The 15,710-nt window shown below is 33.1% G+C and overlaps 1 protein-coding gene across 2 annotated transcripts; it reads left to right on the top strand.

Annotated features, from left to right (window-relative positions):
• The first annotated feature begins 9,644 nt into the window (after positions 1 to 9,644).
• LOC115994802 (probable protein phosphatase 2C 35) lies at positions 9,645 to 15,593 on the top strand. Of its 2 annotated transcripts, none has more exons than XM_031119073.1 (5): positions 9,645 to 11,463; positions 13,933 to 14,064; positions 14,483 to 14,701; positions 14,793 to 14,850; positions 14,997 to 15,593. In XM_031119073.1, the coding sequence occupies exons 1-4, from the start codon at positions 10,564 to 10,566 to the stop codon at positions 14,793 to 14,795; spliced, it is 1,254 nt and encodes a 417-aa protein (XP_030974933.1). In that variant the 5' UTR covers positions 9,645 to 10,563; the 3' UTR covers positions 14,796 to 14,850; positions 14,997 to 15,593. The 2 variants fall into 2 exon arrangements, with proteins under 2 accessions (XP_030974933.1, XP_030974932.1); XM_031119072.1 differs by having other exon boundaries at positions 15,000 to 15,593.
• The last annotated feature ends 117 nt before the right edge of the window (positions 15,594 to 15,710 follow it).

Genomic DNA, 15,710 nt, shown 5'->3' on the forward strand with positions numbered 1-15,710 from the left:
CGCATGCATTAGACACTAATGTCTTGTATTAATATCATGCTTCATCTATGATTCACAAAGCATTAAAAATGAGACCATTTTGTGTTTTCCTTTAAGAGTAAGACCACACTTTTTTTTAGGAAGAACCTTTCATAGGGGATACATGCAATACACACGTTCCACTTAGCCCTAATAATACGTACTATTTCCACTTTTACCAATAATTAATTGTTTCAAAATCATATTTTTCTCTGAAAATAGACTTGGCATTTACATTGGTCAACCCAGACCCTATTCTTCTTTCCTGTAATAAAGTTAAAATTTTTCACAATAATGGTAAATGGATTTATAACTGGGTAAGTTGGTATAGATTTAGATCAGACAATTTGTAGAAACTCAGGGCTTAAAATTGCTTTCAGTGTGTGGGCTAACAAATCGGCCCACTGTGTTGGAGTATTGGACAAGCTGTGATATTGAGGCTGTGTTAGGAATTGGTGAGTGGCAATATTATGGTTGGGTTTAGAAGCTGGGAGAGTCGCATGAAGTTTTGGATTAGGTTCAGCATAGGGCAATCCATACTCCATATATAGTTGAGCTCAATCCAAAAGACCAGTGGCCTTGAGCACATCTCTATCGACTATCGTGCATGGAGAGAGACTAGGATATATCTTTCTTCTTCTAGAGGAATTGGTAAAGGAAATCCCATTCCTCTCTTCATTTTTAATTATTCTCTATATGGAAAACATGGCCTAGCTTGTTCAAATTCAGGTTTCTTCGTGGAACTGGTTAGGTATCAAAGCTTCAAAAAGTGGTCCAACTTTTTTGGGAAAGTGGCAAAAGATAATTTCCAAAAAATCAAAAGGACTTTGAAAACCTTCTGCAAGTTATCGGGACAAAAACTTAACCTAAACAAGTCCAAAATCTTTGTCTCCTCTGGTATGAACCCAAGCCGAAAAGACCTACTATCAAGAGATGGTTAGGTTATTCTAAAAAGTAAATACCCACCTACTCAAAAGCTCCACTAGAAGGAAATCTAGTAGTTAGAACAGTTTTTGCAAAGCAAACCCCCATTTGTGAGAAAGGAAAAGGATGGTTAGTCAAGAATGGCAAATCCATCAAAATTTGGCATGACTACTAGACTAGGCAAGGTCCTTTATAAGGAAATGTTGAAGGTCCATTTAACAAAGGGTGGGCCTATTTAAAGTGTGCAAAATAGGAAACCTTTAAGTAAATTGGAAGTTGGAAAGGCTCTCATTTATATCTTATATGTTTACATTCACTGTTCATGTAAAATGTACATGATCAGTGAATATAGAAACATAATTTTGCACCAAGAAAATCACCAAAGTAACCCCAAAACCATTTGCCCAAAAATAGGACAATTGCATCTTTTGGCACCCTCAAGGAATGGCTACTTTGATACAATATATTATAGCCTACAATATGGCTTTTGATCTTGAATGTTCGCCTCAAAAGCTTTGCAACTAGAAATGGTTGTGGTCCTTGTGGAAATTAAATGCTCTTCCACACATTATTATGTTTCTTTGTCTCGCTTGTCATGAGAAGCTCCCCACAAGGAACTTGCTGACAAGAAGGAAACTCGTCTAGGAAGCTAGTTTTCCTTTTTGTAAAGATGAACTTGAAACAATCCTCCACATTTTCAGAAATTTCCATAAGGTTGTGGATATTTGGAAGTCAATAAGAACTCATTATTTCTAATGAGTACGGAAAAATTGATAAGATCGTCCATCTTAATGGATGACCTTGTACGCACCGTTAACAAAATAAATATGTGAGTAATATGCATCCATATTGAATGGACAATGAATGACGACATTCAATACCCACTTTAAATGTGTGGTAATCAATACAGGCAAAATAACCAACTAACCATTATCCTCCATTGATGATGGTCATAAAAGCATCGAGCATTATTATCCTAATAAGACACACAACAATCAATTTCCTAAATTTTGATTGCCAAAATGTAAGGGATTAATGGATTAAACATGTATCCAATTCCCCTCTCGAGACTAATCTTCTCCCTAATATTGGTTGGAAAGAAGTATTCCTCTGGTCCACTTGAACTATATGGAAAGCTTAAAACAAAAGCGAAATAGAAGGAATTAAATTCAACAATAAGACCATCCATGAAGAGATTAAAGCACTAGAAATCTAGCATTGAACTTTTTCTACTCCCTCACAACGAAAAGATAGTAGAAATAAACAAATCAGCAAGCTCATTTGTAAAATTAAACACATTCCAAGTAGGGTCAGGAGGTCTACTCAGAGGCAATAATGGATGGGCTTCTCCAAATATATTGGACTCACCCATGATTGCAATAGAGTTGTGGAGACTAAGATTAGAACTCCAACTGGCAGCTAATTTGATTGTTAAGAAATCATCATAGAGATATATGCAAAATCAGTAGTAGAATTCTTGTCCAGTCCTTTGAGAAAGCTTAGCATAAGCACTCCGAATGAAATTTTTCTACGGATATTTTGGTGTATGCTATATTTTGTGTTGTGTTTTGTTCCTCCTAATATTGTAAGTCTAATCATGGCAGATATGTGAGTGTTTCGTATCCCAGACTCTATAACTAGTAACTAGTTTGCTTTAATGAATTTTCAATTTTCATCTTCACCCAAAAAAATTAGAAGGCAACAATCGGGAGGGATTGGAAGAGCAGAGCTATCCCACTATAATCCAAATTGTCCAATTTTAAAATAAGAAAATTTTTTAATTTTTAAAGAGAATCTGTTTTTTTTTTTTATTAAAAAAAAAGCAAAAAATTGAGTACAATAAGCCAGTAATTCTTTATTTGTAAAGTTCATTCATGAAACATACGTGGAATCCACGCTTTATTCATTAAATTTTGTTTTAAAGGTTGACATCCTAATTTGAAGAAAGTATATCATGAGTTAAGAGATTTTTTAATTACAGCATGTGGAATTCATGTATGTGGGATTCACACATATTATAAAAGAGAATTCGCATAAGACAATATCATAAAGTAATTTCCCCTTAAATAGACTTGGATCAAATTCATGTTGCATATAATATTTTTTTTTAAAGAAAAAGTCGCCATAAAGGCTCCAAATGATTATTTTTTAATATATATATATATATATGACAGTGTAAGGTCTACAAGCCACCATAAAGTTTTTATATATATATATATATATATATATAACATTTTAAAAAGTTGAGTATATTATTATACTTTTAATTTTTAAACTTTTACTTTTAAGTAATCAAAATGACTTGTTTAAATATCTTACCATTAGTTTTAACTTCATCAATTAATGACTCTGTATTTATTATTTTATATTCATCTAAGTCATGAAGTTGCTTAAACATACAATGATTACCAAGTCTCAATATATAATTATAATAATAATAACACTAGACACAAATAATATAAACTATGACTTACATTTGTATTATATTTTCTATATCAATTAATTTAAAAAATTTCTTATACTATTAATTAAGATTTTTTGAATTAATATTGTCTTGAATCTTGTATTTAAATTTGTCTTCCTTGATTAAAATTATAGCCCTGCCACTAGCATGAAAATAAGAAATATATAGGTTTAGCAATAGTAGATTATATTGATTTTAGACTGTTGCCACATAAATTAAAGTTTGGACTTTGTTGGGGAAAAAAAATTTGCAGTAAGAAGAGCCTAAACTCATGAACATAAAAAAATTTCAGTCATCAGGATTTGAAATCAAAAAAAGAAAAAAAGATGTATACTTACCAAATTATTAGCTTGAATAAACATTAGAGCTGTCTCTTCAAGCTATGATGCTCTGTGAAAATCATGCTCCAAACCTCGTGGCACATGATGATTTCAAATTCATTGATATATTAAAAATCCCCAAACATAAATTAAAGAAAAATAAAATCAAATATCTTCCTACTGAGTACTCACTTGAAATCACTCCAACTACTGCAATGTGCTTAACTAGGGATTATATCATTATATTAATCCTTGTTTTGGTTGGTGAGTAATTTGGTTTAGTTGGGAAACCCTGAAACCTCTTGTAATTCAACATGTGGCCCTTTAAAGCAAGTGGTGATTAATTGCCTTCCACTGAAAGATTAAACAAAGTATTCCTTAATTTAAATAATAAGCCATAATTAATTCTTTTGAAATTGGGGTTGGTAAGATAATCTAGTACCCTGTAATGGAGCTTAGTATGGTTATTACTTATTACTTATTACTGTAGACTTTGACCTCAAAATGTGGAAGATTAGCAAATTGAAGCTTCCTTTATATGAGAAAACCGGCCGGTTCTAGTACCTAAAATTACATAAAGGACAAAGAAATAAGTCAAATAGATTCCATCCCAATCTTCTTCTAGATGTATTTGGAATGAGCTAAAATTTTCAGCTTATCTTCACTTTTAACTTATTTTTGCTATTATTTATGAGTCTTACTGTACTATTTAGCTTATTTTTTAACATTTTTTTTCTACACTTTCAGCAAAAAATTTTCAGTTTTAGCTAAATAAGTTGTTCCAAACAAGACACAGGAATTTTTTTCTTACAAAAATACTTCTTATCCTTTTCACCTCCCACCTCCCAAGCAAGCTATTACTTTTTCTTGCAATAATATTATTTATGAGTCTCACTGTACTATTCAGCTTATTTTTTAACATTTTTTTCTATACTTTCAGCAAAAAGTTTTCAATTTCAACTAAATAAGTTGTTTCAAACAAGACACATAGGAATTTTTTTCTTACAATAATACTTCTTCTTATCCTTTCCACCTCCCATCTCCCAAGCGAGCTATTACTTTCATTTTTTTTTTCTTCTCCTTTTTGAGATAGGTAGATAATAAGTGAGTGAGAAAAAGAGATGTGTTCCAATCACAACCAAAACTATCAAAAAATTATGGTTGAATTATCACTTCAACCCACTTTCATCTTTCAAAACAAAAAGAAAATGGAAAGAAACCAAAAGGTAGATGTCATGAAGATTAAATGGGAAGAAAATGACAAAATTTTAGCTTGATAGGTGTTTTGATGTTGCACAATTTAAAAGTGAAAGACTTAATTAACCGGTCTATTTGATGCCTAATAGTTGTCTCAATGTAGTCGTTTATATAATAAATATGTAGTCGTTGATGGGTTTTTTGTTTTGAATGTAAAACTCAATTCTTAGTTTTGTTCTCCCTCTTTTTTTTCTTTTTTCATTCATAATCCTAAAAACAAGCATCTCTCTCTCTCTCTCTTTTTATTTTTATGATTTGTAATTAAAAAGAAAAAGTGAAAGATTAGGATAGGTAAGAAACCCATTAATTTAAGCTCAAAAGGAAAGATTAGAATCTAGATTCTTCGAGCGTACGTGACATATTTATGGTCCCCTACACACTTATAAGCAATCTTGGGATTTCTTTAAAGCATTTTTTGGAATTTTGCAAATGCTTGGGGTTGAGGACACTCCCAAGAGACGCCTCTCTTTATGCTTACAAAAGAGAAGTTCCAAAACAAAACTAGTGGACAAGCCTAAAGAGTACAAGCAATCTACCTCACATATATATATATTTGGGATGACCTCAAAGAAAGTGAGGGGTTGCAATATGCACTTTTGAGAGTTTTGGGTCAATATATATACAAACCTAATTTATTTCCTTAATAATTTATTAAAATATCTAAATTATTATATAATTAGTATGATGACTCTGTGGTGCACAACTTAATTAGAAAGTATATATAAATAAATTGAAACTATATTACTAAATCCAACATATAGTGGCTGAGCTAAGAGTTTGTCATTTCTCTTGTATTAGGCATTAACTCTCTGTTGTCCATTCTCTAGCCAGATTTGGAAAAAATCTATATGAAAATGCTATTTGGTTAGAAGACTCACCTCCACCAGGACCACTACCATTCTTGGAGGCTTTGTACTTTGATAATTGTTCTTCTCATTAATGAAATGTTCATTATATTTTGCTCAAAAAATAAATGAGCCACTTGTTTAAAACATAAAGTTATGATATATAATCAAAAGAATCTAAAATAAAAGTTAAAATATTATTTTAGATTACTTAAAACATTTTTCAATATATTTTAATTGAAGTAGAATTTTAAATATCTTTAGTTAGATAATAGACTTATGTAGAGTTAAATCTAAGACAAACTATATTAATAATAATTAGAGTGTAGTCTGTGTAGGCACTTGTTGCAAACAAAAGAAAGTCCATGTGCAATGTATGATTAAATAAAAATTTATTTAAATCATAAAATATTTTACTAATATTATCAAAACTATCTAAATAATTAGTAAGCCACTTGAAATTTTAATAGAGTCTCACCTATAGTAGATTACTATCTTAATAAATGATGAACTATATGACAAAAACAAATATTGGGTCACTTGACGCAAGTACAATATTTAATATGTAAATTTTATTATTAAAACACTAAATTATGACAAATTAAGGAAATAATTAAAATAAATATTAAAATTTATTTTAAAATTTATTGAAACCTTTAGTAATAGAGTTTTAGTTAGAGTATAATTTTAAATTTCTTCAGCTTCGCTAATAAAAAGTAGACTATTATTAGAGTGATTCTAGAGATACTGCCAAAAAAAAAAAAAAAACTATGTACATATTCAAAAGCAAGAGGCTTTCTTGGAATATAAATAAAAGAATAACCTTTGGCTTTTAGCTTCTTATTGATTGGCTTGCCTTTAATTTTCTATTGATTAGGAAAAAAAATATTTTGTTTACAATATAATTTTAATTTTATAAAACACCAAAAAACGTAGAAACCAATTTTTAAAATAACTTTTTTTGAAAGTCATCGATCTTTTGGGTTTTGAGATGTCATGGACTAGCCATGTATATCAATTTTTTTAGTGACCTGTTTGGTCCAACTGAATTCTTGGGGGTCCCTTGGTCCTAATGTAGGTATGTCCATGCTCATCCACAAAATATACGTATCACTATTCACTATCAATATCGATGGTACTAAGGCTCATGAGGTATTTACTATTTCCTTTAAGGTACGTATTATGTAAGCCTTTTTGGGTGTTTCTCTCTAATTAATCTTTCCATTACGTTCTTCTATGTTTGGAAACAAATTGTTTGTCATGTTACTTTTTACCACTGAATATGAATAACTGTGTATTTTACATATGCTTCTCTATCATGCACCTCTACTTAGATGAAAGTTTTTTTTTTTTTTTTTTTTTTGACCTAGTCAAGGCCATGACATGCCCGTTTGCACGCAGTTGTATGCCATGTCAACTTAAAGTGGGCATGCAGCCAAGGCTAAGGCCATTGCATGCATGTGAGCACGACAATTTATAACTTAAAAAAGTATTTATGTGTACTTTTAATCAAGAGCATACCCATTTAGAAGAGTGGGGGGCCATGACCTCCCAAACTTTTCCAATATTATAAAATTACCCCTAAAATATGCTAAAGTTTTTAAAAAATATATATGGTTAGCCTCCCAAACTTCTCAAATATTAGATTTTTACTCCTAAATTTACTTAAAATCTTCAAAAGAAATATGGTTAGCCTCTCAAACTTTTCATTTTTTTTGTACAACACTATTAAATTGGTTCAATTTTATATTTATTACTATTTTGGTCTCTCCAATTCCTCAAATTCTAGTTCCACCCCTGCTTTTAATCATGTAACCTATTTAATAGTTACATGATTTGCTTACATGAATTATGTAATTTAATATAAATGAATGATTTTCTTATTAACCATCACATAATGAATTGGAAGAGAATCCTCCACATTAGTTTAGAAAAAATTACTCAGCACTTTGCTTCCTTTTTCTTCTTATTCATGTTTTTCTTAATCATTACTTGTTTTAAATTTTAAAGTACCAAAAGGAGATTAAATTTGCCAATCATTTCAAAATAATTGAACAAGAAAAAGCATTTTAAAATTGAATGATATAACTAACATAGCTGTCACCCTAATAAAGCAAAGACTAATTCTCATTCATCTTTCTCCACATCAAAGAAACTTAATTTAGATAGTACTTGGCAATTGCTCATACGAAAGTGGAATTTTATTATTCAGCTGTCAACCCTTTTTTTTTTTTTTTTTTTTCATTCACAGGCTGTTGTATTACTAATTTACTAGCATCCAAAAAGCCAACAATCAAAAGAAGAAACTGTTCAAAGTTCAAACAGGTGTTCGGCAAGCCACCACTACAACTAGAAGTCATGCTTGACTAATCAACTGATTAACATGCGAAAAGCTTCATATTCAAAATCCAGAATGAAATACAACAAAACCCCATTTTCCATGGTGTATAATTTAACATTTTACAGTTCAGTAACGTCTAAAATAAATTCTCTTATTATAAAAAAAAAATAAAAAAAAAGGTCATATTAACAGGTACCCTTAAGGTAATTGTTAATAAACTACTTTTATAGAAAATTTAAGCCCGTTAAAAAGATTTATTGTTTTTTTCCCCCATAAAATGTTTCTAAAAATATATTCTAAACCAATATTTTTAGGAAATTTGTTAACTTTTTCCTTTAAAAAAGTTTCAAATTCTTAGGCAGGCATATAATTGTTTTTCTCACTCTTTTAGGGTGTGGTACAATGTATTTTTAGAATATAAAAGTGTGTGGCTTGTTATAATTGATCCTATGAATAAGAATGTTCTAATTTTTAGTCAAACTATATTTCACCCTTTTTTTGTGTGAATAAGAATAAATATATAGAAAGAGAGCAAAGGAAAGACCTAACCCATCTCAATTTCCTAGGGAAAAATACCCAAGGAGGAAGAGAAAATATTGAAATGGGTCCATCCTAATTATAAAAAGCAGCCTAACGAGCCAATTTCTGAGAAAGGAAATTAACATCCCTAGAAACAAAAGAAAAATCCCTACAAAAGAGAATTTAGAGCAACTTTGAAATCTGGGAGATAAAAGACAAGGAAACAAGGAGTAGACACATTGATGTTCTGCAAAGTCTCGATAACCCTTCTGGAATCACCTTCAAAGAGGACATAAGAATACTTGTGGAAGACTGCAAGCTTGATGGTCTAAAAAGCAGCTTATGTTTCTCTAAGGATCTAATCAAAAGAAGGGAAGAGATTTGAATGAGCAAATAAGACATCTCCAAATTCATTTCTTCCAACAACGTCGGTGGCATGAGGTTTAATTGCAACATCAAGTTTTATTTTAATCCAACTGAATTGTAGAAGAAACTATTTCAAGGGCAGACATGCTAAATGAGATGTCCAAGCTGCAATACATTATGAATAAGCCCTATTAATTACATCAGCATCTTTTTTAGGATCAGGCCTATAGTTTACAAATATCGTTTGGTTCCTAATTCTCCAAAGTTGTTAAAGATGATTGAACAAAAGATGTCTTAAATCTTTTGGTTCTTACTCATTTAAAAAAAAAAAGGAGGAAATCTTTATCCAGACTATATTTCACTTCCTGCTCCAGAGGTACTCTATAATCCTACTTGCTCAAGAGACACTCTATAAATCCTACTTACAAATAGGATACCTATACCTCTTCAAGTTATTATTTTTAATTTACAGTATCTACTTTTTTTATATATACAGTATTTGTACTTTTTTTGGTGCTAAACTTACAGTATTTGTACTTTTGTAGCATTGTTGATGTTGATCATAAAAAAATGCTACTTTTCTTTCTAATTCTGTGAGTATTGCTTTTTTATGTTTTAAAAATTTGACCTTTCCTACTCACTGTTGTTGTGGGTGGGGGTGTTTTTCTTGGAACATGGGCTTTGTGCAGACAAATCCACCCATGCACACATAGAATCTCAAATCTAAACTCTTCTCTCTCTTTCTTGAAAGAAACCTCTGCTTTTGTTGCACCATCGGTGTGTCTTTCCTTTTGAAAAATTTGGACTGTTCCTTCTGTTTTTTCTTCCTTAAAGTTTAGTGTTTTTTTTTTTTTTTTCCTCTCGAACACACTTCTTTTGTGCTTTCTGATGTTCTGTTCTTCATTGAGCCCTGATCCTGTGTTGTGCCCCCGAAATACAAAAGGTACAAGTTTTTTAGTTTATTGTTTTTGGGAAAACCCCACACAACACGTTATCTTTGTAGCAAGCTGAAGCCAAGCCATTTGTTTGATCACAAAACCAAAATGTCTCAACCTTTTTTCTTTGCTTCTTATGGGCTTTCTTAAAGATGGAGTTCTAGTAATTCGTTTCTTCTTGAAGCACTTGTTTCTTTCCTAACAATTTTCCTAGAAAACCATTTTCATTTCTTAGAAATATTAAAAACCCACATGACTCAAACTTTAATTTTTCCTTTCATTACAAGTAGAGTAGCTTTCTGGTTGAATTGCTACGAAGTCTTTGTTCCTTGACCTTTATTTCTGAATCTCTGTTTCTGAAACATGGGTTTTGCCCAAAATCACTACATGGAGACCCTCAATGTCAAATTCCAGGGTTACCCATTTTACCATTTCAACCAAGAATTATGCATCTGCAACCTTTAAGTCTCAATCATTCTCTGTTTCTGTTAGGACTTTTCTCAAACACCTTGGCTGCAGTTTTTAGTTTCTTGGTTTTTGGTCCTTAAAGTTAAAAGTTTTGCTTCTTGAAACCATGGGCTGTGTCAACGGCAAGTGCTGTAGCGGGTATCCACCTTCATCGGGCGGAGACTCCCGAGATTACAGTTTGCATGCCAAACACATACTCACACAAAGATCCTTGGAGAAAGTCCCTGTTCCCTCACACAATTTTTATTTAGAGTACTCTGTTCTCACACAGCGTGGTTACTACCCTGACTCACCTGATAAAGAAAACCAAGACAGTTTTTGCATTAAAACCCAGATTCAAGGTAACCCAAATATCCATTTCTTTGGTGTGTTTGATGGGCATGGTCAATTTGGTACTCAGTGTTCCAATTTCGTTAAGGATAGGTTGGTAGAAAAGCTAGCTGATGACCCTACATTAGCGGATGACCCTCTTAGAGCTTTTAATTCTGCGTTTGCAGATACTAATTCTGAGTTACATAATAGTGGGATTGATGATTCAATGAGTGGCACCACTGCTATTACTGTTCTTGTCATTGGGGATACACTTTTCGTGGCAAATGCGGGTGATTCGAGGGCTGTGGTTGCAGTTAAGGATGGGAATAGTATATTAGCCCAGGACATGTCATTAGATCAGACCCCATTTAGGAAAGATGAGTATGAGAGAGTGAAGCTTGCTGGGGCCAGGGTTTTGAGTGTTGATCAAGTGGAAGGGCTTAAGGATCCAAATATTCAGGCGTGGGGTGATGAAGAGTCTGATGGCGGTGATCCCCCGAGGTTGTGGGTTCAGAATGGGATGTATCCGGGGACTGCTTTTACGAGGAGTGTTGGGGATAGTACAGCTGAGAAGATTGGTGTTGTAGCTGATCCGGAGATTTCTGTGTTTCAGCTTACAGCTAATCATCTTTTCTTTGTCGTTGCAAGTGATGGGGTTTTCGAGTTCCTCTCGAGCCAAGCAGTTGTTAACACGGTATGACACATGACCAAATTCTAGGATGGATAGATCAGCTTTACCATTTTAAGTTTTACCACCTTTCCTTGATGATGCTCAATTTATTATTTTTCATTGATTTATCATTTTTTTTTTTATCAGTACTTTTCATTTATATATCAATTCAAGCATGTGTATTGAATGTTTGCTAATGGCATGCACTGGGAGAAGTAGGCTTCATTCATGTTGCATAATATATATGGCTCTTCGTATTAATTCATGTTTGTGGAGATTCATGACTTAATTAAGACTTCTTAGTATTCTAACTTAGCATAAATGTAAATGTATACACAAAGCTACCTATTTTAAAATTTTCATCAGAATATTTAATTGTAAATGCCATATTTGGGGAATAGATGTGAAAATGGTAATACTTCTTGTTTTATAATTTCTATACTGAGAGATGAATGCTCTCATAGATATATGTTACTATGGACCATAGTTGTTGAACGTAGCTACAAGTAGTACTTCATTTGTTGTGGGAAAGCGATGGTGTAGGTTGAAGATGGAGGTGCAATAGTTATGGTAGAAATGAAAACTAAAATAATGTATATTATTTTTTTGGTTGGCTGGGTTTGTTTTGGCTGAGCTTATCTCAATATGACTCTTAAATGAAAATTCCTGGGTTACAATTTTAAACATTCAACTTCAACTGAAACCACCTAGGTCGATTCAGGTTGGTCAGTTTCATTAAGTGTGTCGCGTTTTTTCATACCCTGGTTAGAAGGTACAAATAAGGGGGCATTGGGTGCAGGAAAAGAGAACCATTCAAATTAACACTTGACAGGACATCCATCCTTTAGATAGAAGTTATAAAATTGAAAAGTGAAGTTATAGGGATGGCAATTACACCACACCTTGTGTGTCTAGCCTCTTGGAAAAAAAAAGGCATTTGATAGCAGAGGTTTTAAGGTTTTGTTAGATCTATGGTGTGAATTAGTAGAAGAGTTCAATTTTTGAATGATATGTGATGTGATGCTGCTGCTGCTCTAAAATACATTTATCCCAGTTTATTTCTATTAGATGAGAATAGGGATGTTTCTAATCATTCTTGTTTGGAGCTACTTGAAAATGGGACAATTTTTTCCTGGAGTCTTATGGTTTCTAGTGCTTTTCATGTCTGGAAATTAGAATTAGTAGATTCTCTGTTAGATCGACTGCGTTCTCATCTCTCAATGGGAGTAGGGGATGACAAGTTAATTTCGAAGCTTAGTGCAATGGCAAATTCGATGTTGGTTCTTTTTATGAGGCCTTGAAGGGATCTAGTCAGATATTAATCTTTTCAAAAAGCATTTAACACAACATAGTCCCTAAGAAGTAAGAAGGTCACTTTTTGTTTTTTTCTTTTTGACTTGGATGTGTGCTATATGAAAGACATTAACATTGGATAATCTCATCAAAAGGAAACGATTCTCATCAAAAGGAAATGATTCTTGTGCATAGATGTCGTATGTGTAGGTCTCATGAAGAATCAATTGAACATCTTTTACTTGTTTTATTACTGGGGAATTGTGGTCTTTCTGCCTCCTCTTTATTTGGAGTTCAATGGGAGTTTCCTTGAAGGTTATTGTTGTGTTTTTTATATTTGAAAGGTTTGTTTCAAAAGCATGGCATTAGATTGTCAGGGAATGCTACTCCTCTGGGTATCATGTGGACCTTCTAGAGCGAGAAATAAGACATTCGATAATATTGAGCTTTCCATGATTATGCTTAAGTTTAGATTATTGAGATCATTCTATTAGTGGTTACTTTTGGTTGCATCCAATTTTCTTCTCTTTAAGATTTCAAGCATTGGCTGACTTCTGCATTTATTCTTTAGGTGAAGCTTTTGTATGCATCATGTTTAGTTAAGTATTACTTATATTTAATAATAAAAAATATAGTTTTTACAAAAGAATTACACCCTGTCTCCCCCACCCCAAGTGGGGTGGGTTTTCCCTCCCTAATGAAAATGACAGGTTGAGGACGTGGTTCTCTTTTAAACCTATGGCAGGTTCTCAAGTCTCACCGTTATGCTTTGAAATCCCCTTCCTCACCAGTCACCACAAATTTGTCATTGCCTAGCCTCTGAGAAAGACAGTGCAGGAGTAGTGAAATGTCTCTACCACAGTGTACAGGAGGAGATCCTCTATATTTAAAGACAACTTGCCAGTTCACCCTTATGGCTCCAAGAGAACCTTTTGCTTCTCTTGCTCCCCCGTCAAGGCCCAACCACTCTTCCTTTGCTTCCCCCTTATCCCTATTGATCGACCAGTTGGTGCTATGTTTTTTTTGCTTTAGTTTACAAAGATTAGTCCATTTTGGGCACATGATGGATAGCCAGATGAAATTTAGTTACGTCATATTCCCTTAATTGAAATATTAGATTATATAGTTTCTGGTTTTCCTTTACTTTCAGTCTTTCCATTCGTTCCCTTAACATATTTTTTGGTTTCTTTCTTGATATAGGTGGCAAGATATACAGATCCCCAGGATGCATGTGCTGCCATAGCTGGAGAATCATACAAAATATGGTTGGAACACGAAAATCGGACAGATGATATTACAATAATCCTCGTGCACATCAAAGGTTTTCCTAATGTATGAGTTTCTTTTAATCTTCCTCTAGCTGCACATTTTCTTATGCTTTTCCTTTCTAGGCTGAATGTCATTTGAGTTAAGTTTTTTCAGTTTCAGTAGTAGTAGGTGATGAGAATGCTTGAGAGTTATATTTTGCCAGGGTGCACTTTGGGAGGGTAATCTTAATCATAGAAGGATCTATGCCCTCCTACGCAGAAGAGATTTAAATAAAAATATTAGTAATGGCAAAAGGGTATATATATATATATGTATGTATGAATGAGAATTTTTTAAAACTCCCCTTTATGTTCCTGTCACATTTTCCTTTGCCCGAGGCACTTGTGGGATAACACACAACACAGTGACACGCACTAAAAGAAAAAGGCTGCTCATTTCATTGATTGGCTTGTTTATCTAATTTTTAATGTAATTACAATAGTCAGGTGCTGGTACTACAGATGGATCAAGTGGAACAAGTTTGAGGCCAACAAGGTCCAGAAGAGGAAATTCTGAGATATCGGTTGCCTCTGGGTCAGAATTCTACTGTTCACTGAGAAGCGAATCCTCAGACCTACACTCTTTTCAGCATGTGGTCTCAACAAATCGAAGCCCGGCTCTTGTTGTTCCATCTCCGGCACATCAGATGCCTTTGGAATTGGTGGGTCTTTCAAGCTGTGTCTTGTATTGTTTTATGGCTTATCTATATATACATATTACTGAGCATTTATTTTTCTCTCTATCTACTGCAGTGATCAGATTGAAAGGCCTTTAGGAAGCTGCCTCACATTTTGTCATTTTTCTTTGGCGGTATCAATCTACCTTCTAATACTTGTATTATTTTATTTTATTCTATCATCTTTTTGGTCTCATATTGAATGTAGAAATTAAATTCAGCTCAAGTATCAATGCCATTGTTAAAGATACTGAAGAAGTATTTTCTTTTTGGCTGGTAGCAGGATGTGGGTTACCCGTTTTTCTACCGGCAGCAGAAGCAATTTGTTCGGCATATATGGGATAATACTTGGTGACTAATTTCCAGGCGACACGTTCTAGCGAACATTGATAAAACTGTTTCTAACCATGCAAATATTCCTTAAGGAGAACAAAATGTTCTCCCACCAGCTGCAGTTGCACCTGCTAACCCTAAATATGAAGCAATTGGAAATCAAGGAGGTCCTATCAGAAGTTTGGAACTCTATGATTGTGTGATGATGGAACTTGGAAGTGAAGATATCTTTCTTTGCACTGAATTCAAGAAAAAATGTTACGAGGGGATCAACTTTGACCATGTGCAATTTTATACTCTTTTGTGATCCTCTGTCTCGTAATATTTACTGACTGGAAATTGTAAGAGAGGGAGACATATGGTGTTAAAATGTTAATTGCATCCCCTATATGATATTCCATATAATTTGCATGAAATTGCAAATTTAATTTGTTGGTGTAGGCACAACATATGTTACATAGCTATAATTAATGACAGAGGATCTGTGCTGTTATATTTGGTAATAAGTCTTTTATTTAAATTGATTGAATGAAGATGTGAACAAGTCATGGGATGTACTTCATTGAATAATCAATAATGTTAGGTTGCAGTTGATTCAAAATGTAGTGGTGTGAGATTGTTATCATGCGAAGCAGATGACATCTCATGAGACCCATCTTCT

The sequence above is a fragment of the Quercus lobata genome, chromosome 6 (genome assembly GCF_001633185.2).
Source record: "Quercus lobata isolate SW786 chromosome 6, ValleyOak3.0 Primary Assembly, whole genome shotgun sequence".
NCBI classification, from domain to species: domain Eukaryota; kingdom Viridiplantae; phylum Streptophyta; class Magnoliopsida; order Fagales; family Fagaceae; genus Quercus; species Quercus lobata.

Coding starts and splice junctions, on each gene's coding strand:
- LOC115994802 (XM_031119073.1), top strand. CDS start 10,564: ATGGGCTGTGTCAACGGCAAGTGCTGTAGCGGGTATCCACCTTCATCG. Junction 11,464..13,932: donor GCCAAGCAGTTGTTAACACG/GTATGACACATG, acceptor TTCTTGATATAG/GTGGCAAGATATACAGATCC. Junction 14,065..14,482: donor ACATCAAAGGTTTTCCTAAT/GTATGAGTTTCT, acceptor TAATTACAATAG/TCAGGTGCTGGTACTACAGA.